The 26,771-nt window shown below is 39.8% G+C and overlaps 1 protein-coding gene across 2 annotated transcripts in view; it reads right to left on the bottom strand.

The window, feature by feature from the left end:
- GSK3B (glycogen synthase kinase 3 beta) overlaps window positions 1–26,771 on the bottom strand; it is a 154,361-nt gene that overhangs the window by 84,016 nt on the left and 43,574 nt on the right. For both annotated transcript variants that reach the window (XM_082498501.1, XM_082498502.1), the window contains exon 2: window positions 12,884–13,077. In XM_082498501.1, the coding sequence (XP_082354627.1) occupies window positions 12,884–13,077 (194 nt within the window). The remainder of the gene's footprint in view (window positions 1–12,883; window positions 13,078–26,771) is intronic.

Raw genomic sequence — 26,771 nt, 5'->3', positions numbered from 1 at the left:
GAGTACACTGGCTCTGTTATGCCTCCGACACTCCAGGCAATCCTCAACATGCCCTAGTTCTCCTATGTCTCATACTACTTTCCTGTCCTACTAGATCTGTTAGCCCTATGTGAAAGTAGATAACCTTTATGTCTGTTAAGCACAGTTACAGAAGCAGAGTCATTGCCTATCAGGAAATCTATCATATTATCTGCAAACCATATCCTTTTTTGCCCTTTCCCGAGTTATGTTGACTTTTCAGAAAAAAAAAATGAAGTATGCCTTATACCAAGTTCTTGACTATTTGCTCTGGCTCTTCAAACGCTGACTCCAATCACCTAATGTGGTTTGCAGCACATTGGGGAAAGAGCGTTTCTATTTCATATGCTCTCATGCTTCTGCTTTTGCAGGTATCTAAATGACAAGCGAATGGTATTAATAACCGAAGTGTACTCAAGGAAGCCCCAGGTCTCACAGACAGACAATTCTAGTGAAGTTTACTGTGATGCTGCACTAACCGAAGAATCTAACCTAGAAAGAATATAGCACTACTTTTTAAAAAAACCCTAGAGCTTCTAATGTCATTGCCTCAACTAAAAATTATCAGCTCTTACCACTTTCTAGTTTTATAACTCAGAATTACTCACTATTTATAAAGTATGTCCACAAAGAAAACCAGTAAGTATTTATTCATATTTTCAAGGATTCTTCAGAAATCTGTGCTCACCTCAGATCTCCTGCTCTACATCCTGGTGCTCCCTATCAGACTTCATCTGCAATGTGCTTACAGTTGCTCAAGGTCAAAAAGCAAAACAACTGCATCCGTGTAAGACACTGAATCATGTTTTCATACTGTTCCCCTTAGCCCATGCACTACATTTTGGAGCAGCAAACTCCAAAATGCTCATTTCCTTGCACACTTACTCCTAAATCCCAAGTTAGTCAGCAACACATCTTTTTAAACTTTATTATTTATCAGTAAACCCAACCTTTTCTACTAAGGTGTCTTACTGGGTTTACATAGGCAACACGAACATCCACTAGGAACATTAAAAAAATAAAAGGGGGGGTGGTGCAGGGGAGAAATCTTCCTCTGTACACCGGCAGCGAGAGCAATGCGACTGGTGAACCGCAGAGCTGGGAGCTCAGGAAGAAGTCTGCATGCCCTGCCACAACTCCCAGATAAGATGCACTGGCCTGTTTCAGGGATTAAGTAGCCTGCAACAAATGATTTCATTTATAATCAATCAACATGCTTGTACTGTTACACTCATCTGGTATAAATGAGATGCCTGCTTTCAAGCCCAAAAAACCTCAGTACAACCTTTATGACTCATGTGTCTGGTGACATTAAACTAAGATGAATACACAAGGGCCTGCAATCTCAGTCAGATAAGCAGATCCTTGGACAAATCTTCAAATGAAGAAACAGAAGCAGATGAATCTTTAAAAAGGCATCAAGTCATATTCTGTCTTCATCCTCATTTGATATAATTTAAGGGGGAGCAAGGAGGGGAATACATTCTAGCTCTCTGTGACAGAGTGCCTTTTGAATTAAAAAAATAAATAATTAAAATTAGATCCAGCTGATCTTTAACATTTGCATTGTTACACTTCAATGATTCAGACTGGATGTTTGTATTTTGACTAGGTAGCTTAGGACTAAGCAGTCTAATCATCATGGCTGGGCTTTCAATGAAACATCACAAATGAAGAGGTGAAATGAGCACCTTTGTTGGGCCTGTAACAATTAGGCCAGGCTTCAAATTTTAGAAGAACTACAGAATATAGATGCATACAGTCTGGGTATTTGCATCATGACACATATAGGAGCCTCAATTACTCATCCCAGTTCACTATACCAGGGCACTACATAAACAAAAACCCACCCTGAAGAAAGCAGACTGCATTCTATTTAGTTAAAAGTTCATAACATATTTAAAAACATGATAAACACCACACCTCACATCTCACCCTAAAGAAGCAGAACTGGATTTTGAGTGGGTCCCTTCTTTACCCCTGTCCAAAAACCAGTACAAATGCACAAGGACTTTTTTCTGACATCACTCTTAATATTTTAAAACAAGTATCAACACAATACCAGAGCATCAAGCACCATAAATAGAATTTTCTGTAGTGGATTAAGTTTCTCATCATCTTTCCAGAAATATTTCTTATTTTGGGTTATTACATGATACAACTCTTACAAATCACTTCAAAGAAAATCAGATTCAGTTTTACTTCCTGCAGTAGATCATACAAGAGACAAGGTCATCCAACAAAACTTCACTGTCTCCATCATCCTTCGTCTTGGACACCATATGCTAAATTTCTATCTGCATAATGCTGATAGAAAGTGTGAGGGAATGGCCCAAGTGGGACAAAGATAAAACAAGCTTTTCTCAAAAAAGCGCAGCGTAAAATAGCAGAAAAGCAATTCCTTTTATTGTGTAGGCTAAAAATAATTCTGTTTGTCACTCACATCTCACCTTCTCAGTCATCCCAGGGACCAGGAAGTATTCAAGTCACAGGAAAAACCGGCAGCGTTGCTAATTCTAGAATATGCCTGACAGTCTGAAGTGCCTCTGCCTCTGTACTACAGATGCTTGACAAATCATTTAAAGTAGCTTCCTTTCATTATTTTCACATGCCTTGGTACTCAGAGCAGCACTGGGCAGTGCATGTTGCCTTCAGCAGCAAAGGGAACAATCATCAATTATATGGCTCTCATAGCTTTGAAAACTTCCCAGAAGGAGCATGGTTCTAAAGCGTCAGGTCTACTCCAGAAGACAAAGTGGCAATCAAAAGTTATTCCAATTTCCTTAAGCCTTCCTCATGTTATTTGCTGAATTTGAGTTACCCCCCTTAAAGGAGGAACCAGGAATAAAAAAAAAAAACAAAAACAAAAACCCAACCAAAAACAACAAGGCAGCTCATTTACAAGATTTTAAACAAGGCCGAAAGGGCTGAACTACACGATAGTGCCAGAGGGCACAGCACATGGTGAAACATGAACAAAAAGATCTGTCCCCCCTCTTTACTTCAGGAAGCCTCGGTAGAGCAGCAGGTGGATCTCTCCTGCCCTTCCTGTGTCTCACTTTTCATCAGTTATCCCTTCTTTCCTCTCAACTGTATAGTTACCACAGCAGAATATTTGAATAAATAACAAATACTGAGTTCAAAAAGGACGCACAGTTTGCCACCACCTGATTTAGCTGCCAAGTATTTTAAAGATAAAATTGTTCACTGGCAAAAAAATTGTTCACTGGCAAAAATTGAAGACAAATTATTTGATGACATATTCCAATCATACTTTTAGAAGTGCACGTTGCACCGAAAATAATTTAACCAAGTAAGAATGAAGTTAGCAAGTGAGAGACACAGGTATGTAATGTTGCTAGATGTAAAAAGTGTTTATGCTAAATCTTCCATAGCCAGGCAATCTCATGCTGTGACTTCTAAAAAAGAATACACAATGGTGCAACAAAAAGTCTTAAAGTAACTGCATGCACTAAATATCCAAGTAGTCTCAAAAGCACCATTTTTATGTCAACAAGCATCAGCTAATCTTCTATTTATACCCTACTCAATACTTTTCTCCCTAACTGAGAGACAGGTGTAGAAGGTTCCCACTGGGACATCATTTCCACCCAGCATCTGCTTTAATACCCAAGCTCTATACAGCAGCAGCATTACCTAGCTCTTAAGAGCATTAGATGTGCCTGCTCTCTGCGTGTTCACCTTCGCTAGAACTGCAAGATAAAAAAGAATAAATCTAGTCTAGAATTTATATACAACCTCACGCAGCAGTTTATCACTGAATCCTTGAGCTTCAGAAGGACTTCAGGAGTTTTACGGTGACTTTTCTCTTTTTAAAAGACCAAGTTCAGGCTGCATTCACAAAACAAAGAGCAGCTCTCAATTATCAACTTCCAACTAATTGTGCACTTAGAAAGCCTACTTCATTGCCACACTAAGTGGCAGCCATTAAATACTTTATTTTTAATTTTTAAATGAGAATGAGAAAACCAAAATCTGTTCCACCAGCCTGTAATCCACCAATCTGAGATGCATATCCAAGCGAGGATATATTCTCAGGCAAGCAAAGATAGTCCTCATGGTAGTGCTCATAAAAGGCTACCACAGAGCCTTCCAGAAAAGACCACATCCACGCTTTTCACAACTGCTTTTGAACACCAGCATAGCACCCCAAAAATGAAGAGCGTTAGTCAGTTTTTGCCTTGTTTACACAGACCTATGAATACGTGCCACAAACAAGGCTCCCTCTAAGCAGAAGCTGTGTCCCAAAAGTAAAACTTTGTTTTACGAATGTGAACAATAAAGAGACTGTTTCTACTGCATGCAGATTTATTGTTTTTCTATGCCAGTCCTTCTCAGGCACTTAGGCAGCAAAGCTGAAAAGTCAAAGGAAAGGAAAAGTGTCTTTTAAAAATGGAACTTAATTTGACCAGGATTAGCAATTCTGCAGCATCTTCAACTGTACTCACATAGGTATAGTATGCTGTCGGTATGTGGCAGTTGCAGCTATTTATGTGCTTTAAACTACACATTTCCACACCCTAACTGGTTTGGAATTCTTTTAAACTGTAATCTTCATTCCGAATGTCATTATTTCAGAATAGCATCCCTACAATGTTATTCTTTAATCTCTGTGTCTCAGAGCAGTCTCCAGCTTAATTTAGGAATATATATATGGAATATATATTTCATGTAACGTATGTAAAGATATGTATTTCATGAACATCAGACATATGAACTCACTTCCTTTAGTAGACATGAGACACAGCAGGAAATAAGCCAAAGCATTATTACAGCAGCTACATGAATTATCTGGACCAATGGGGCAAAAGACTTTTTATAAGAGGTTCCTTTTGTTGGTCAGTAGAGTCACATAGAACAGACAGGTTTAATTTTAGTCTCAAATTATACACTATAAATGGACAAAAAGAAAGTGGAAGAAACACAGCTATCGTGTTTTAAAACTCTATCTTTGGACCTAGTCTAGGGAGTACCACAGAAAAACTTTTGGAAATAGCAAAGCTCAAAATCCAAAATAAATGCACCACTTGAATGTATCTACACAAACACCTCATGCTAGCATCCACGGGGGGGGGGGGGGAAGCCCTTTACGGACTCTTTGACTCCTCCCTTTTCAAAGAACACAGTCTTGTGGCACATATTTCTGTGCTAACACGGGTTTCCAGATGGCAACATGTGGAAACACATTTCTACATGCACACAGGCATGTCTGCAGGTGAAGAGCACTTCTTCCCCTTCCCCAGGCCAAATGCAGCTGGATGACACTGAATTCCCTGGGCAGCAATTTTCAGTCCAACTCCCTAGCTAAAAAAGAAAACTGAAATCAATGCCCTTAATACAAACTCCAATTCATCTCCACATGCCAAACTGAAGACCTATTTTGCATTAACACCTATTATGTACCTAACTCATTTGTCAGATTAGAAAAGATCTGTAGAAACAGTCATAACACAACTACAAATAATTTTATTACATAGACTTTAACATACAAATACAGACATCACGTAGATTTAACAATACAAAGTGAAGATGATGCTCCTTAGCCCTCTTAAATCTCTTCTAGGCCACAAAAGCACACCCCGGGAGGTTTCAGCAGATACAATACACTGCTTACTTCAAAGACAGCCAAAAGCAAGGCTACAAACAGATTTTTGGTTCACTAGCAAAACTCTGTTTGTGAAAACTGGAATGAAATACAAGGTTGTGAGTGAGAATTCAGATATCTACCCGGCCTCTTTGGTGTGCCATGAAGAGACAGGCACTGCGACCACAATTACAGACAAATGACAGAATTAGCTCCAATAGGCTAGCTTTCAGGAGACAGACAGATCAAGTGCTGCTATAAGAAATGCCATTATCTTGGTAAACATTTCTGATAATCTGACTAAGCTAAACTGGACCTGAGCTACAAATTTGGCCTCTGTACAAAAGAAAGCATAGACTTGAAGAAACTCTCTGGAACTGAACACAGCCCTCCAGCTCTTTAGAAGATGGAAAATTATCCTGAACGCATGCCAAAGCATCTCCCATTCTGCAAATTGTATCTAATAGCCCCGGTCTTTAAGACAGACTGCACCCCCTCAGATGGGGATAGGTAGGACTAGAGGAATAGTTTTGAAAAGGCTTTGAGTCAGGCTCAATTATCTTCCTTCTGCTAGTTTTACAAAAGTTTGTAATATTTGCTAATGTCACCGGAAAATATTTTCAGCCTTCCTTCCCCACTTGTGATACAAACACAAGCCATCTCATTAAAGTAGTCAGAAGACAGATCTGTTCTGGGTGCTCTTTCTAGCTCTTTAATAATAAAATTAAGGCATCCTTTTAAGAGTGCCACCTCCATAATGGTCTTATGAACAGTGATTCACTATTCCTCAGATCTTCAAAGTAGCCAAGATGTTCAAGTCCTCAAAGACTTAAAAGAAAGGTGCTTAGGTGTTATTATTTCTCATTGCCATGTCTTTCCTTTGTGACTTTTCATCCCACAGGTGCTTCCAACTCAACTGAGATGGGTAAATAAAGAAGACATTCTTTTGACAGAAGGCCTTACAGAATGTTTGAATATTAGATGATCTTTAGATGGAGATATGAGAGAGCTCAGCTAGCTCACATGCAGAGATTAAATTAACAAAGAGACTACAGTCCTTAGTTCAGTGGAAACCTGTGCAGATGACAAAAGGTGACAGAGAAAGAATGATTGTGAATACACCAGAGCAGGTCCAACCTCTACATTGTATTCAAGACTTAAAATGCTGATTCAAGATGAAGACGGCGTTCATTCTAAACCACTGTGATAACTTCCAGTTCCTTCTCTAGATAGGGGTAAAGTACTTTACTCGGACACTGTGTGCTTGAAAGGGTCTATAGTTTAGGCACATGCAGACAAAGGAAGTCACAGTTCTATGTTGCATCTCAATTCGCAGCAGTTACAATGGCTTCTCTTCGCCTATGCATTTAGCGTTCTCAAGGCAAAGGTACAATACATAGGAATAGGAGCCTAGAATATGGTTAAAACATTAAAAAGCAAGATGCTTCTTGCATCCTGTCTGAACCTGGCAAAGGGAGACCAAACTTGCACTGAAAAGACAGCAATACCTTCTCTCTCAAAGCTTGCCAACTGGGTTCCCCAGCATGAATCAAGAGGCTGGGTGTCAAACTCCTGTTTGTTCGTCAGTCTGTAGACATGACTAGTTATAGCCCAAGCTTACAGACTGCAAAAAAAGACTTGTTTTAACTCTTATTTCTATCAGGTTATGAGGTACATCTCTCCTCAAAACATATTAGCTACACTAACAGTGACCTTAGTAGACTGAAGTCCCCTGAAAATGCAACCTTTTTTCAATATAATGCTACTATCTGCTGTATCTTAAATGGCCAAGGATAACAGAGAGCCAAGAAGTAAGCCACAGAGGATCAGCCAAGAATAGAACCAATTAAACCCAATTTGAAGTCAGACACTCACAGCAGTCTGTTAACCACTGAGATTCTGAGAGCAAAAGATATATACCTCATTAGTCAACATGTTCACACTTTTTGTACGTGCGTGTTTAGATCATGACACCTTCAACCACAAGCAGGGATACACAACTTATTAAAAAGAAGTGGGTCAGCTTTAGATAGTGGAATGCTTTAACAGAGCTTAAGAATCTAAACACCTAGCCATTTTTCAACAGGAGTTCTTCCTTGTGGCTTTATACTTTTCATGTGAGCTGCTAGGATCAAAGTTGTTGTAATTAAGTTAACACAAACAGCAGATATAGGCTACTTTGAAAAGGATCTTTTTATAGTTAGCAGCTTGATATATTTGAGGTAGGAACCGAAGGAAACCTGTTGCTCTTACAGATGCATTTCAAACAGCTCACAAAAATACACACACGCAGCAGAGAAAGAGAGAAACCAGGACTTCAATATGGACTTATTTTTCCATCCTGCTGCTTTATTGGGTTTTAACGCTCAGATTAACACTGAGATTTTATATATTAAAAAAAAAAAAAGATCATTCAAATGGTCACAACATATATTCCTCCCATAGCTAAAAAATAGGAAAGAGCACTGCCTGCGGTTCAGTGCCCTCAGCTTTATCAACACAGGGCTTCATGTTTTTATGGACCATCAGGGCCCTAGTCTGACATCCTCTCACAGTCCAGAAGATCTACTTACTTACTTATTTAAGGCAACTAAGACATGGGCACATACAGTTGGATTGCTAAACCTAGGCAGTCGCTGAATCATTTGACAGAGTGGATGGCATGAATGGCTCTCATTACAGAACTTGGCTTTCTTTTGCTGCACACTTCAGGTCTATGTAAACCATTAACAAGAAATGTTATGCCCAATCTAGATTGTCTGAAAAGGTGCAGGATTAAGAACCCTCTTCATCATTTAGATGGTGACAGCATAGTGCTAAAGCAGAAACATTAAGTACTGCAATTCAGATATGAAGGATTTAAGTATTTATTCTCAGTCAACTGAGAAATATTTCTAGCGATTCACACATTCATTCCAACAGGATATCTTAAGAATGGGCACGGAATTACAGAAATAACAAAAACTAGACTAAGAGTTTCTTATTTGTGCTAACATAGCTGCTTGCTTATTATTGCTTTTTGCAGGATTAGACAGCAACATGACTGACTCTTAATCTGAAGAATATTCCAATGGACATGCCAACAAAAGCTGTGCAAGAAAATTTATCTTACCAGTATTTTCAAGCATCACAATTAGGCTGTGTCAGTTAAGGGCCTGCGTAGACGTGGATGAATGTAACTGAAAATATTGTAAATAATTTAACTGCACCTATCTATCAATGCTTTGCATGAGGACGTATTCTTACACATCTGTGGGACAGAAGCAGAAACACAGTATAGACCTGTGAAAGCTGGAACACAGTCTTTAGGAAATTTTGCCATTTGAATGGATTTTGGCCCCAAAAGCTTGTGAATAGCTGTCTTACACAATTTTTCAAAGTGAAAACACTATTTTTCAAAGTGAAACATCTCTCTCTCACCTTTGTTAAACTTTTAACTGAAAAAACCCAAAGAAACTATGACACTCCATACTGACTAGAGACAAATTCAATGGTCCCACAGATGAACAATAAATAGCGTGTAGTTCGTGAACTACTCACCTAAGTGTCACATAATTTTCCAAAATTAATTACTTAAATTCCTCACACTCAACATGGAGATCTAGCTTAATGAAAGCAGAAAAATTGCAAACCAAATTTAAGTATAAATCTCTGTATTTTATTTTATTTGTTCCCCTCAGCCATTTGTCTCTATCCCTGGTGAACTGATACTACTGCTCTAGGTTACACTGAACTCTGGGCATACTCATTTTAAAACCCAGAGTACTTCAGAGACCTTTTTTAAAAAACAGCCATGCAGGAACTGCAAGCTGAAGAACCGCTAAACTGCAACATGGGAGTAGAAAGAAGTAGGAGCATTACAAGCTATCTTTACCATCACATAAATAGCAACATTCAACTCTCTAGCAAAGATTTTACACTCACTTTATTCTGGCATAGACCAATACTGCTTCCACTTCAGTGGCAGCTGCCGAGAAACTTGTCACAATAATGGAAAAGGGGGGGAAAAAAAAAAAAAAAAAAACCAACCACAACCCCCCTCTGGTAATTCCAGTTTTCAAGCCAGCTTTAAACCGGGATAAAAATATCTCAAGTTCCTGACAGATCTAAAAATTGGCAACTGTGGTGCATTTTCCAGGTCTTCACAATAAACTCCCTCCACATTCACAAAATGCAGAAGGAACCTAGGAGTTACACTCTCTTGGGACTTCCTAAAGTTTCTGAATCATGCCCTTTATGTTTTAAGACTTCCTGCTGGCTTTTCTAAAGACTTTTTTTTTTTTTAAGAGCTAAATCAAAACAAAGGAATTATCCTGCGTGTACCAAGATAAATCCATCAGGATACAGAGATAAGCAGGCACCAGCTTGAAGCATACAGCTAAAAATTTCCTTGATGATCTACACTTCAGGAAGCAACTTCCATGCATTACTTCCCTCTAGTTGCTTCTTCACCACTGGGACCAGTGCAGACAGCTATTTCCAAAATGCTCCCTCTCTTCCCTCAGAAGTTAATACAGTTTATTCAAACAAGCTACTGCCATCTCTGACTGTCTACAACAGGGTAGAATGTACACCCAAAGCAGGGGTGTACATTAATGACAGGGAAGAAGTGGCAGATTTCTTAAGGAACTCCACTCACCAGGGCTTGGATCTGGACTCAGACAGTCATGCTGGGGTGGCAACAGCCCAGCTGAGCAGCACGCCATAGCTCAGCTCTCTGAACAGGAGAGCTGGTCCGCTCCTACACTGCAATCAAACTGTACAGCCAACAGAACATTCAAAGTTCCCTGTGTAAATGGTAAAGTATCTAGTCCAGTATTTACAACCTAGATCAGACATTCCCAAAGAGCAGCATACCCTGAAGTAATTGTATGCTATTCCTGATATAAGATACATGTCTCTAGTTTCCAAATCCGTCCAGGCAGAGGCTTTCATCCAGCCTGCAGGAATTTACACCTCTTGCCAACAGAACATACACTTCCAGATCAGAATGTGAAAAGAAAGGGAAGACTAAACTGATGAATGATGGGAAAAACTAGGGAGCTGAGACCAAAGGTGGATGACATTGTGCACTTGGGATACAAGTTTGGGATAAAAGCATGAAAAAATGTGTAACTTGGGTACTACTGCAGATGTGACCCATGCAAATTAGGAAGTTAAAGTATTTTTAAATTAATACTATTGATCTGTAAATCTACACGTGCACTTACTATTAATTACACCTAGTTTAGGGGTATTAATGCCTCCAGGTACTGGATATTCTCAGCTTATGTCATCACATGTAGGCAATTAGTTCAGAGTCTAAACTGGCAACAACCTACTTAGCTTTCTGGTTTAGCTTTTTTCCTTAAACAAAAAAGAGGGCTAATATTCAAAAGATGTCATGTTTTTTTTTTTTTTTCAAATCACTTAAAGAAACACTCCAAAATAAAGATATATAGTCAGATAACAAAATGCCACTGAATCAAGTACTTAAACAAAAACAATCAAAGGCCTACATTTTATTCCAGATGCTCAATATAAATTTATAAAAAAAAAAAAAACACAATTAAGACATCACGAACTATTAGTATCTGATGGGCAGGAACTAAAATGCTCGGTTAAGTTTTCATTTTGACACTCTACACAACCTCAAAGTCACGATACTAAAGAAATCAAAGATTTTGGTCCAAAGCACTAGGCTGACATCCACCAAGCACACACGACAAGGGAAACTTCCTGGCCTTCCCCCTAAAACTATGCGATGGGAAGAGATCAAAAAGCTCTTTTAACAATGACTAGCCTTAGAGCTTCTGTTATTCCTCTACCTCTTCCATTCTTCTAAAATAATCCACTCTTACATCATATTGCATGCTTCCCCAGTACTAATTGCCTTCAACACATAATACAGTCCAGAAATAACTCAGATGCAAGAACAATGTAAGAACCTTACACGCCTTTCTCAATTAGTAGTTAACAATGCTGCATGATTACACTAATTTAAACATATCTTTCCTCTTCCATTCTTAATCTAGTGCATCTGTGATAGGCTGATGCCTGTGGTTATGACAGCATCAATTTCAAGACTCAAGGAAAAGGCATATAGCAGTTCCTTCAAAACACTTCAAAAGAATGGTTTTGCTACCAAAACCGGACACAAACTAAAAGCGTTACCAGTGAGGCTAGCTGTGCATCAAGTCATATTGAAAAAGTGAGAAAACAGAGATGATAAAAGTGTCACCCAATAGCCTTTAAAACTATTTCTAAAACTAACAGTAAGTATCAAATTGTAAAGGAGTTTCAAATTGCTGATTTTCCTTAAATATGCTTCAACTTCCTATTTTTAAGCTCAGAAGTTTTTGTATCTAGACCATGCCAACAATACAATCCGTGGCACTTTCTCTATATACTGTCCTTATGCTTCCTATAGTAATGAAAGCTATAGCCTGCAGATGCTAAGACCCACCACCATTGATTTCAGCTGCTAAAACCAGTACCTTTGCTATCATGCACTGCTTGCACAAGTTTAGCTGCAGACCACTTTATAAGGGAAAGCAGACAAGCAAGCACACCAAGTACCAAGCAGAGTACCAACAGCAGTGACGAGGTTGCCTTTGGTCCATAACTTCTATTTGGTTTAAATATCACCAGATAAAAATACAACTTTTTGGAGGGCTACTGGTTTAGAATAAAGAAACAACAGTCTATTAAAACCACAAGAACAGATCACACTTATAAATCAGATAATGAAGGGAAGTAACTCGCCTTCAATCCAAACTGCCCTGGGCTCAGCATTTATCTTCTTGCTTGGCCTGGGGACTTTCCAATTTACTCAAATACAACCTTCCACTTCGTAGGTGCAACAATCAAGAGCAAAGCCCAAAGGCTTCTGTTCCTTCCAGCAGCTTAAGTACTAATGATTGGAGAAGCATCTATGCCAGAAAAAAGTAAACATCAGACAAGCTTTTCCCTTGTTTCAACAGCTCATCATCTGAAAAATCTAGTCTGCAACCTGGAAGCAACACCACAACATCAAATCAGGATTTTTAGCTTCCTGTTTTGCACCAATCATACTCTTAACAGCAGTGACTCACTGACTTTCAAGTTAAACTATATCCCTTTATCATAAACCATCTGTTTAATCTTTAGTCCTGGAATTTTTTTTATGTGCATTTTTGTGCTCCAATGAAAATAAATTAAAAAAATATCAAAAACATTGCCAAAGACATGGAAAATGAGATAAAATTCATAGAAGTATTCTGAATTTAAGCATAGGCTCACCTTAAATCTTTTATCCTGCAGGACTTTCTTGATGGCCACAAGCTCTCCTGAATCACAGAGTTTGGCTTGATACACAACTCCAAAAGATCCATTTCCAATCACCTTCGTGTCTGTGTAGCTAACTTCTTGTGGTCGGTCCGGACCTTGACCAGGAGTTGCCACTACTGTAGTCACTTTGCTACCATCCTTGTCTCCTGGGAAGCAAGAGACACACGAATAATCAAAATACATGCATGAACAAGATGACCAACAAGACTGAAAGGCAAGAGAGTAAGGCAAAGATTTAAATGTGCATGTGTAGTTCAATATAATAGAGAAAAAAAATTAAAAAAGACAAAATGCAGAGAAAACTAGTGTATTTTTTACTGAAATATATTGAGTGGTGACAATTTTTCACCTAGATTATTGTTAAAAAAAAAAAAATCTATTTCCTTTCTAGGAGCAAATAGCTCAGCAATAAAACGTGATGCATGACGAAGACAAGTACTTATTTCTACACCTGATTAACATAAGTGGTATTAAAGATAGTGTTATTTGTATTACCAAAATGAAGCATTTACGTATATTTTCCTGTAACTGAAGAACCAAACAGTCAGTATAGCCTGCAGAGCAGCACTCTGCCCTTTACAGGCACACATCTGGCAACAAAACCAGAAGCACTGACAAAGTTTGTTACAAACCCACCTAACACGTAAAGCTCCAGCTTGCATGCATTAGGAAACGAAATCTTTGTTGAAGCTGGCTCTGTGTACCTGCAGTGAAACTGAGGCTGCATCATACAGCACAGTTCTGCTCCTCCCTTCTTCCATGCCTGGACTTCCTTGCAAAGAAGGGAGGCACTCATCGGGGAAGGGGGAAGAACGGGGAGAAGGATGACGATGGCATACACTTAGCTCAAATCTCGACGTGAGCCGGAACGCAGACAGGGACATGCACTCAGGATGCAAGATTGCGGTGGATGCTGCACAGGTGAGTGTGCTTTGGTGCACACTCAGCAGCTGTGGGTTTCGGCAGTCTGCAGCCAGCCACATGTGCACTTTCCCAGACACCTTCCCATCAAAAGACAAAGCCACTATTACCCACTCTTAGCACCACTGTTACGACCAGTAGTGCATCCCCTTGTTCAAAGTCTGATTTTGTTTGTAATAGGATCAAAGTTTTAGGCATTTTGCAAGCACACACTGGGCATTTATTGCCCTTCAGTTGTGATGACTCAGGTTACAGAATCGGATAGGGCTGCAAGAAAAAACAGAATCTGCTGTTCCACAGCAGTCACTCTAACTCTACAGAAACTGTACTCAAGAGATGCTCGTCACATCTGCTTATTAAGAAACCTTCCTTCCGCAACTTCCCCAGGGAGTCTCTTCCAGTCCTTCACTACTCATGCATTTAAGAAAGTTTTTCTAACAGGTAATGCAGATCATTAGTGTGGTTTTGGCAAATTGCTTCTTGTTCAGCTCCCAGAAAGCATGGAAAACGGTGCAGCTCCTCCCACCCTCTTTCCCCGCACTGCCCCCTTCAAATATGTGAGGGGCTGTTGCAAAAAAAGTTACCACGATGGAGAAGTTATTTCTCTTTAGGGGACTTCTCCCCTCGCTGTTAAAAATCTCTCAGGAATGGTACCCAAAACTAGACCCTGCAGAGGAAGCTTACCTCAGCTCTACCCAGCGTGCTGATGACTTCCCATGTCTGACTTACAAAACACTTGTTTGTACAGCCCAGCACAATGTTTGCAGCTTGTGCAATGCTGCAACCTGTTTGACTCATGACCAGTTTGTGTACCAAACTCTCCTCTGCAGAGCTGCTGCTTGTCCAATCCTCACCCACCTCCCACTTACACACCTGATTACTCTTATCAAAGCCTAATATTCTGCATTTGTCCTGACTGAACCACGTCCAAGGTTACTTAACACTCCTTTGCCAGTTTGTCATATCCTTCAAGCACAAAGTCACCACCAGAAGGAGATCCGTTTCACGATGCTACGTTAAGTTTATCTAACAAATCAGTGAAAACCAGTGAATCCTGTGAGACTGATTAAAGACTCTGCAAAATCCCATTAAATATCTCATCCTAATTTTATCTTGAACCTCTTGTTAAGCTCAAACAAAATAACCAAACCCTTCTGCACACATTTCAGAGGATTTCCAGTAGTCCATTATCTTCCTAGGCTCTTCATGAGAAAATTAGATTGAAAACTTCAGGAGTCAAGATACACACATCTACTACTACTTCGCCTGCACCTGCAAGATCCAGAAGAAAAGTAGGCTGGCTTGGCATGATTTACCCTGAAAAATCCACATTAACTGTTACTCATCTGTTATGTTACATTTTAGATTCTTAAAAATTGTTTGCTTTTATGCATCCAACTGCTCCATGAAACAAACAAGCTAAAAATAAATAAAGCACATTAGTGCTAAGGGTGCCAACTACTTACCAAGCAATACACAGCACGTATTGCCCTTCCTCAAAACATTCACAAGAAGGTCAGATGCAGATTTACACATTTGAAGAGAAAACAGAAAAAAAAAAAACCCAAACAACAAAACAAAGGACAAATGGGAAGAGAAATGAATGTCTGCTCAGAGGGAGAGAGAAGAGCATAAATGGAAGCAGTCTAAAGCTGCATGGAAAAATTCACCCTCCTCTTTGATAACGGTAAGAAATAAATGGAAGGAAGCCAGGAAAACCAAGAACCCCCTTTTTTTGGTAAACAAGTTGAAAGTGTAGTTCTGATAGCAGCCCTGCACTTTATTTGCCCGACTATTCTATGATTAGCATTCTAACTCAGCACATATAAATAGGTGACATGTGCTTTACTGCAACAATTGCCATCATCTAAAAGGTAACCCCCTACTTCCCCACTTTGGGGGGCAGTGGTGGTGTTGGGTTTTTTTTTGGCCTTGGTCACAAGGCCAGAGTATCGAGATGACTGTTAATGAGGTTTGTTCCCTACTTTCCCAAAAATCAAGGCTACTGAAGTCTTAGAGGTTAAAAAAAAAAATAATAATTTAAAAATCACCCCAGCAATACTGGTTGAGATTTGAAGTACTTGGTATCAAGAGATCTGCTCTAAAGACACTCTTCAGAGCTGCTATTCACTTAGGGGTCTCCTTGACTGCAAGAGCAAACCCTGAATTTCAGGCCACGCAAGGTGGTTCTTCCCAACATGGCGCTGCAGTGACCTGGCCAACTTCTCCAGAGCTCAAATGAGAAACCAGTCAGCTTTACACTTTCCTTTTAAGTCCATGGAAAAACAGCTCCTAACTCCTTAAAAATCTTTAGCACTTAAAAGCATAAGCACTGACACTTTCAACAGCAAGAATTACTTTGTTTCTTTACCAGAATGTTACAGAGCATTGAGCTTCCTAGGTGTTTCTCCCAGGTTCTTTCTTTCAATAAACAGTTTTTGCAAACCCATCCACCACAAAAGACACCATAAGGACTCCAACCTTTCAAAAAATAAGCTTGTTAGAGTTTCAGTTATATTTCATTACAGAACCTGAGGGACTGTAGGGGTAAGATTTACCTTGCACCTTTGAGAGCTTTGATCTTGAAGACTAAAACATCTCACTGCTTTTCAAAATATACAAATATCTATTTCTAACACAGCAGCATCCAGGGGCCCCAAGCCTCTTCTGCCACTCATTCCACTGCATAGATGTATGTACTGTTCAGAAGACCATATAGAGTTTGGAATGGTTATCCCAATTTTTATTGTCTGGACAGCAAGAGTTGGCTTGCCAGCCAAACAGCATATGAAGGAGTTCACTAAACATTTTGGGAAATACTAGTTTTAGCCTCAGGATGACAAAAGACAGAAAACACCCTTTTCCAGCAATCTTCACTACCTCCAAACTGAGACTCCTATCAGCAGGCACCAAGAAGCACTGTACCACAGCAACTCTTAATGAGAAGCTTAGACAATGTTCATCTCAACCCTTTCACCTTTTATTTTGTTTCAGACTGTCAGACTTGGTGGCCCCAGTGGACAAGCAGGCATTGTCAAACACACAATACTCTCCACACCTTCGACTGTGGGTCAACAACAGAACCAAAACGTTACACTGAAAAACTAAGGAAGAAAGGAGGCACCAAACACCAAAATACTAAACAGCTCACATCAGAAGAATCATTAGTATTTGTCCAAAAGAAGCTGTTTTCTGATGCCAACGGCAGTATGACCTAGCTTTACTGCAACAAAAGAGCAGATTCATGTGACTGTACACCTTTGTAACATCCAGGACAGGAGCACAAGTAAAAACTAATAGCTGTCACTCTGCGATACACTTTTATTTGCACTTAGTATGTTTCATGCAAACCCTTAAAGCATTTCCCCACGCAGTTTTGATGTTTAACATCCATGGCGTAGTATTTGGGGGGTGTTCATTGATGAAGAGGATACTCCAGAAGTCTGATGTGCGACTGAAAGCAAAATCCAGACATTTTAATTCCCAAACGCTCTGATCTTCCTAGCTCACTTTCCACCTATAGCACATGACAACCATATGGGACAAATCATGAGTATTAAAGTCAGTGGTTTGAGAGCAGAGAATACTCATCAGTTTGTGGGAAGAAAAGAAGATACTCCACTTACAAGACTATAGTTTATTAGAGCATCAGTGCAAGCTCTGTTTTCCAGTATCTTGGTATAACTTTAGAATGGCTCATGTCACCATTTTACCTAATGCTAACGGCCACTTACCATTTCAAGCTGAGTATTAATTTAATTTTGTACACTCAAGAAAAAGCTGAATATATTCAATTCTGTCTTATACAAGTCACAAATTAAACCAAAATGAATATGGATCAGTATTATTTTCACGAAATAGTTGTATGGCTTAGGAACAAGAGGCACGCATCCCCGAAAAAATAGTGGCAGATGTTTACCCAGGTAAGACAAGGGATTCTGCTACTGGACAAGCATTTTGTCACATAAAGACCCCACCAGCTGCAGATTCCTACTGCTAGCTCAAAGTTGACCATCCTGCAAGTGTACTGCAGGTATACATTTTGCCAGTGCCTAAACGTAGCTGTCTGTCAATAAAATTCACTTCAGCCCTCAGAGACCATGGAAGACATCCTTCGCTATTGATCAGAACTCCCCCCACAGTTCTACTGAATGGGCCTGGGGAAAGTCCAAAATTACATCTGCCCTACATCCCTTGAGCTGTTTAGCTTCTGACTGAGTAGTACAAATGCACGTTAATGCATATATAGACAGAGATCTATGATTCTTTTTTCTTTCAACTACATATACACCCTGTTCCGCCTCTTTTATGTTTTGAAGGAAAGAAACAATGAATTAGTAGGATGTTTACAGCTGCGTTCTTCCTACTTGAAATGCAACCTCAATCCTTTGTGTGTCTACAAACTCATCCTTTTCACCTTACCTATCTCTTCTTGCTTCCCTCCTCCAATTGCTACACTCCTCAATGGCACGCACACAGGTCCTCCCATTAGATGTTACTTTCACTTCCGTGGAAACCCTACACTGCTGGACCTAGCCCCTGCCAATCTGAATAGGTTACAAGCAGCAGCTGACAACTATCTATAGAGAAATGAGTGACCAGAAGGGGATGGAAGTCTATCAGAATTGCACTGGCTTTTTTCAGTCATTGATAATTGAGAAGGTCAAAAGATCTGAATACTTCATGAAACAAATGTCTTAATAGAAAGCACAAGAAAAGTTATCTGCTAGGATCTGATGCCGACCATCAGATTAGGCTATGAAATAAAACACCTGGCTTCTTCGATATCTGTTCATGACACGTGAAGGAAGGAGGTCATCAGCTGCCCTGAGAATCTTCGGTGAGCAACACATGCTTGAGGCAATACACTGTCAGCAGCAATCACAGTACTAGATGACATTTTTCTAATTATTTTCCCTACTACATTTTTAAAAGGTCAATTTCACAAAAAGCTAGTGATTATGAGCCAATACAGAGGAAAAAGTATAAAAATGGTATTTATGAACTGTATTACTAGACAGCTTCCTTTCTTTTTCAGTGAACTTCATAAACATTACCTAGTAACATTCAAGGACCAAATCAGAAAAACTCAGGGAACTGAAGGAGTCTAACAATTTACAATGCATTTTGGTTTTTAAATTTACCCCAAACAAAAGGAGTCCTTGAAATTTCAAAAATAGCTCAGGTTAAACATTGAACAAAACCTGTAAGTGTTCCAATCATCACCCAGAGAAGGCAGAAGCATTCACTAAATATATATATATACACACACACACTTGTTTTAGCACAGGAAATGTCATCTGACTTCTTGACTGTAACTGAATATTGCAATAAAAAAGCAGCCATCAGACATTACTTAAGATCAGAAGAATCTCACGATTTGTATCCAAGGATTTTGGGAGGGCTAAGAAGTCTGAAGAAGTGACGTTGATTTTTGAAAGGAATCTGAACACTCAGAGATATTCAAAGGTGGATGGGATAACTCACATGATCCTGTAAGTTTGACAACAATTTCAGACTAAGTACCATACCAGCTATGTTGATAATGAATAAAGAAGTAGTTAGGTGGTTTATAGAGACTGGTTTGTTGGACTCCATTTTGTTAATGGGATTACAGGTTCATCTGGAGAAGGGGGGGGAGAAAGCATTGATGCAAAAGCACTGTGACTTCTGTAGGGTTTCTGACTTGCTATTACAGCCTAAATTAATGAAGAAACACATATACAGGAAGAAACATGATTATTAATCAAATTATAATACACTAGCCAATAAGTTTCAACATAACTATGATCTAACGAAACATAGTAGGAGGCCCTACCAGCATTACTTTTTGGCCTCACACTTACTGCTTTTATCAACAACCTGAAAGAAAAACCATGATGTTCTCAGACACAAGATTTAGAGAGTTATGCACAGGGTAGAGATCAATGAAAAAGCAGCTGGCCTCCCTTCATGACCCAGGCACAAATTAAGCAGAGGGATCCAGGACCCGAAGTGATAGGCCATACAGCCAAATCAAGTAAACTCACCCAAAGAGTGGAGTCATCAACTCTGACTTGCAAGGCATCCTGACACAGACAGAAGTGCCTAAGCACTGCATTGCTACCAAGACCTAAAGCAATCTTTAGATACATCAGCAGAGGAACACCAGACAGGAAGGAAAAAAAAAAAACGTTCTCTTTCCTATTTGGCATCCATGCACCAGCTACTTGGAGTAGTGGGCTCACTCCTGATAGCTAAAATTCAGGAGTGATGATTTAAAACACTAGAGATTCAAAAAGAAACCACAGGCATTATAAGGTCAGAAAAACATATTACTTTGAGTGAGACTTTAAGAGCTTAAACAATTTAAGTCAAAGAGAGAAAGCTGGAGGATTATAGGTAAAAGCTACCCACTTAAGGAACAGACATTTCAGAGACAGCTCTGATCTGCAGGTACAGAAGATATTGCACATAATGACTGGAAATAGAAATTGCAGGAGTTTGGGACAGAACTATGGGTGGACAAAATTAATATGGATTTTTTTTTCCCCCTAAAAAAATCTGAAAGTTAAGGTGATTTTTGCAACACAGATTTTTATTTTAGATTGGAATCTTTCCTGAAGTATACAATATAGCTGAACTGCAACTGCTAGGCTTGAAATAAGAAAGTCAGCACAGGATGAACATGACGACTCTCTGGGTCTCAAGAAGGTCAGAAAGGCTCAATACCTACATAAACCATTTTTTCTTCTACCCAACACCAATGCAATGGTGTCACAGCTCAACACCGAATATGCTGCTTTCCACAACAGTCAAAATCTGCATTCAATTTAAACAGAAACACAGTAAAGTGATAAATGATGAAAAAGTGAATCAGTCATTCTTTGGCTTTATTGTTAGTGATCAAATGATAGTCACCATTAATTATGTGTCACTTCACTTCTGTTTGGTTCAATACAGAGACAAATAATCAGGACAAATTTCAGCAACTGCCAAGCCAAAGACCACTAAAGTTAAATGCTTTTAAAACACACCATCCTGAAATCAAAGGTGCCTTTGCTTCTCGCTGGACACAAAGGAAGGAAGGAAAAAAAAAAAAAAAGGAAAAATTATTCATTCCACTTGCACCAAATGATAGTAATGCTTTTTGATGTCAATCGATTTCAAAACCTTCCAGGAGGCAAAACCTATAACCCCACAGCACTGTTGGTATCTCTACATTTTGCTCAACAGCTTCTAAAATGGCAATACAAATTCAAAGTAATAAGTGCTAAGGCTATGCAGGAGACAACTGCAAAATGAAGTAAACACTAGACGGAAGTCAATCACTGTGATTGTAAAACTATAGCATCACTGCAAAATAAACAGTAACAACCAAGAAAGGCAACATAACTTTGTTATAAAAATGAAGTAAGGTGTAACTCAACTGACCTCTGTCTTTATGCCTTTTTGAGGTCAGAATGTCACAAAGAAAGGGAAACTAACTTTATTTCCAGGAAAGTGTGACAGGTGTCTCCTATGTGCTTCCTATGCCTATATTTGATATAATAAACACATAAAATTACATCAAGATGCAGGGACATTTTTTTTTCCCCCCTATTATTTACCTGTTGGAAAAACACCCTAAAATTTAAGTAAAGGAACAGGATCTGAATTTACCACATCTCAGTTCGGTCATTTCAAATGTCATTGGAGCTTTAAGTTTCCCTTTAGAGGTAATCATAGATTTTTTTTTTGGAGGGGACATTCAATACACTCTCTCTGAAAGCTTAATACTAAACACTGTAAACAAGCCTTTAAAAAGTGAACAGGGTACTTAGCAGGTCCTGGAACATTCACATAATAGGCTTGTTAAAGTGTCCACTACAAGGTCACATGACACTCTAAGGCACTGACTTTCTAAAGGTTTTTAGGTCTTAACTAAGGAAGCCAAAGCAAGCACAGCACAACACTGACCATGCAGTTGTGCTAGTCTACCCCAGCATAAGCTTGATTCTGAATAGTTTCAAAAACAAAGCAAAACTACAAGAAGAACAAGGATGGGAAGAATTGATCTAGCCTAGATGCCTATCACATTGGCCATCAGATAACCTCCTCTGGATCCAGCTGTGGCAGATAGGATTCCAACAGCCAGCTGCTTAAATTGGCCACCGCCAAATCCCAGCAGGTTATGAACCCACTGATTTATAAACCAAGCAGCTGAATCCAAAAGGGATGTCTACTTGCAGCATCTGAAGAAAATTTAATTTTCATTTTACTAAGCCCTTTTCATTTTACTAAACCCCTTCCTTTCAACCACTGCACAAGGTGGTGCCCACACCTTTCTGAGGGATGTCTAAGACTGGTGTTAACCATCTCTCTCAGTAACACACAGCTTGCTTCAAGTACTCCGTCATGGCAAACGCAGACCAACACAGTAAATTTCTAAGCAAGAGAGCTTTCTCAAGCTGCAGTTAACGGTGGGGGAGTGGGGGCGGAACCCTGCCCTATTATCTTAGGGAGCAGCATTAAAAGAAATTTTTTTCTGTGACTAAACAAAATATCCACCAGAATGCTTATACTTAAATTTCTGCTTTGGAAAAAAATACAGAAACATACAATTAAGGTAATCTAAACACTGGCTGCCAGTGGGGTTTCATAAGCAGTCTCATGCTCCTTAACAAGTTATTTTTAGTAGGCACTCTCTCTGGTCTCCTGTCTCCCCACCCACATGCAGACAAACCCACCCCACAAAAATTATTTAACTATATAAATCAACTTTAAATTTAAATAAGGTGATTCCAGAGATTAGGAACTGAGTACTAAAGTGATCGTAACAGCATTTGTTTTTACAATTTCAGGTCAGGTCATTCCTGCCCCAAAGAGCTTACAGATTAAACGCAGCACGAGAGACAAGGACAGAGACAGGGAGAGCGGAAACACTATGACAACATTGTTTTAACATGAGACTGTGGCCTCAACAGTATCACCCTTTGCTATACAACTCTTAGCTGAGAAATTCAGTACTAGGATTTCTCATTTAGAGTTTCCTTCAGTTGTTCCTCCCTCTTACATCATCAGGGAACATGATTTAGTAAACATTTGCCAAAGACAACTATAGCAGTTCAGCTGACACGTAATAACTTATAAAACCCCTGTAACTGAGCCCTGACAGGGCACTGGAGAACCCCAAGTTACAAACAGATTGTATTTACCCACTTGTTCGTGCCATTCAACAGTTGACCCTCAACGAGTCTGTCAGCATCTTCTAGCAAGGCTGCTATAGTGAATCCATCACTGGGCACCTACTGACATGCCCACTTTAAGAGTACTCAGAGACTCCAAAAATTCCACTCCTCCAAGACTAACAAATGATAAACAGCACATTTGGGGAACATTTCGAAGGCCTACAATGTTCCCACCAAAATATCTGGTATGACCTGTAAACCTTTCACTAAAGTAGTTTCTTATAAATCACTTAAGTAGGAAGCTGTCTATTTGCCAGAGGCTTCCCTGACACAGTTTTAACTGCATTTGTTATAGTTTTTGCATCCAGTTGGATGTACATATGTCACCTAGCCAAGTACATCTCTGATCCCTGAAAACAGAGATCACTGTTTTTTCCTTTTGATTATCTCTCTGCATCCACTAAGAGGTTTCTAATGCACAAGACTGCACCATTAAGCAAAACCCACAGAACAGCCACCTGCAGCAGCTGCAAGCTGCCAAGACACACTTGGACGAATTAAGAACATCTTAATACATTCTTCTACCCGGGTTGGAATAAGATATCTTTCAATCGTGTTTGTTACAGCAGTGCTAAAGCGTGAATAGGGCCCCACTGTGCTAGGCACAGCACCGGGAATAAGAGACAGCTCCTGCCCCAGCACGCCTGCGGACCAGCCCAAAAGGGCAGACAGACAGACCTAGGGGCTGAGACAGTACAGCTCACAGAGGAAGTGGTATAATGGCCAGTTGTTTCAAGCAAGTGCCACAGTTATTTGAGAAGAAAGGAAAGAAGGAATGAAAAAAGACCTGAAAGAAAATAGGCTTTAAAAAAAAAAAAAAAAAAAGAGAAAAATAGCAAAGGTAAGGAACAGCAAAGAGACAGGAGAAAAACCCCAAAATACCCCAAACTCTAAAAAACCCAAGAACAACACCAGAACCATACTAAAAAGAAAAAAATGCAGACAGAAGCAGAAGCAAGAGCAGAGATTCAAGGAGAGCAGAGAATTTGGAGCTGGACTATTCTCAGATTAAGAGTGGACAGAGAGAGCACCCAGACAAGTTCTCTAAGCACACAAAGTGCTTACTGTCACCACCACCGCAAGCAGCCCGGGTCACCTGAGCCTCTGGGGAGTCCCCTGTGGCCTCTGCAACCCCTGCCAGACCGCAGAGCTGTGGAGGAAGGAGTAGGGCAAGCAGCATGTAGTTCCACATCTGCCGGATCCTCCTTGGCCAGGGTCTCTTCTATTACACCACTGCGTTTATCTGCCACAGCATCTGATCTTTGTCACAATGCTGCACCCTTGAATCTCAATTTTTTTGTCTAATAAAAGAGCAATTTCTGTATTTATCAGTACCATAGGTGGCCTTGAAAACCCAGGTGCAATGAAGAGTAACACCCGCTTGAACCTGCAGAATTTTCCTGGGAGGGCAGAGGACCAAGCTCTCTTCCCATCCAGAGCCCCAGGTTCCGATAGATTTTTCTACTCTCCAAAATCCCAGAAGACTACTTTTTGCTTTGTGATGTTTTTTCACTCTCCGACGTCACTGAACACAGGACAGGAATACAGTATGTGCTTGTCATGCTATTCCCTGTAAGACCAGGAAACAGCATCACAGACCCAGAGTCCAACCTAGAGAGTGAATCAGACAGAGTGAAATCACAGCAAGAAACCAATTGCCTGGAATCTGATACAGCAGCCAAAATCCAAAGAGAAAGACAGATGAAGCTAGTCATGAAAAGGAATTCAATTGATGCCTATCTTTTAATGCTGGAGGAGAAGCAAGAAAATCGCCTATTGTTCAGTATCAACATCCACCTCAGGTGGAAAATAAAGTGGCAAAAAAGAAAAAAGTCAAAAAGTAATGAGTCATAGCTAATCAGAAACCACGTGTTGAACTGTGACCTTTGGTTGAACACTACTCTTAAGAGTGAAAGGGGCACTACAGCCATTTCTACAGAGAGAAAAAAAACAATAAAGTTGTGCTACATTGTCCAGTTCATAGTGCAAAATGCAGACCAGCTTTAAATGCTACACAGCCTCTGCGTCTGTCCAATGTTACTGCTTTAGATTACACCACAGAATTGCATAGAAACAGAGCAAGTCAGTTTAGGTTAAAGATGGTTTTGAATTCAAGAGCATTATCTCAATTAACATTAGGACACTGTAGGCATGCCATCAATTCATGCAGCTATTCTCCATGGCAGAAATAACTATCTTGGTGAAGGAGCTCTTATTACAGATGAGGCAGCATTTTAGAAGCTAGATGCATAAGCTCTTCATCATTGGCAAGTTTTCACTGATTTTTTTTTTTTTTAAAGTCATAAAAATAGTAGGACAACAAGAGCAAGAGAACTAAGCATTGGACATCTCTAAAACTATTTAAGGTAACCAGAGAAACTACAGCTCATTTTCACATTATACATAATCTGATCAAAGCGGGTGCTACTGCCAAAGAGATGGTCTTATTTCTAACCTTCATGCTCCTGCCATTGCAAATTTGGCAATCTTGTAGCCTGAGGATGAGTCAGTTTAGCTTACTGATCTGACAAACTAATCCACCTCCAAAATAAAACAAGCCTCAAGATCAGCAAGTTGAACCAAGTCATCCTGAGGAGAGACAGCTGTTAGATCTGACAAGGTGAAGAATGGAGAACAAGACTGTTCCTTACTGCCTATGGTCCCAGATAAGCCACACTCACTGTAACATAAAACCACACCCTTTGACTCAACACCATGGCGGAGATGGAGCCTGCAAAGGAGGCTGCCTTCAGAAGAACAGTGCCGGTCCTCCCATCCCTCCTTCTGCCCTGACACTGCTTTGCCTTGGTACCAGGTATAAAACAGCTGCTATCGTGAGTGAGCTGAATCAGAACTGCTTCTGGAAGGACAAAACTGCCTGCCCTGATTGACACGACAGCAATGCGAGTGCTTGGGCTGGCAGAGGAAGGAGAGAGAAGCAGGCAGTAAGGCCAGAGCCAGAGCCATTCCTCTGCATGACAGCCTGCGTCAAAGGCAGGCTGATGTAGTCACCAGGCTGTAGGCTTGGGCAAACCGAAATGATAGCACCTGGGCACAACACCCATAGCTTTCTCAAAGCAAAACACAAGCTCAGACTGTCAAACAACCGAGTAATAATTCAACTATGTTTTTTTTAAAAAAAAAGTGTTAGATTACACCAGTACAGGCATTTATTCTGCACAGTAACTAACCTGGCCTTAAAATGCATACTTTAGCTAATAAAAAAATATTATTGTCCCCTGAGGCTTCTTAAGCCTATTAATAAGTTTGTTTAGTTTTCGTCTCTCAGAAACAAGACACCTACTTTAGTAAGATTTTTTCCCCCCAGTGAAAGGACAATAGTGTAATTCAAACTAGAGAAGATGTTTCAAAATATTTTATTGCAATATACAGATTTTACTGAAACAAATTCCTACACAATGGGAATCAGCTTTCTCCACAAAACAACATGAACAAAAGGAATATTTCTCCTCATAAGAATGATCCCAGACATCTGGGGATTCAATTCCTTTCTTCCAGCACACGAGCAGACCAAGGCTTTTGGGGACAATCTCTACACATATAGCTGAAATTCTCAAAACTGTTCCTGTAATTGTTTGTTAAGGAAGACTGCTAGAGCTTGAAATCCTAAAATAGAGACAGGTATCTGGAAACATGGAGAGAACAGCAGCACTATTTTAACAAAACTTCCTCTCAATTATGCAGGCAAG

This window comes from Vanellus vanellus, assembly GCF_965231255.1.
Source record: "Vanellus vanellus genome assembly, chromosome: 1".
Taxonomy (NCBI): Eukaryota; Metazoa; Chordata; class Aves; order Charadriiformes; family Charadriidae; genus Vanellus; species Vanellus vanellus.
This window is presented reverse-complemented; position numbering and strand designations above follow the sequence as displayed.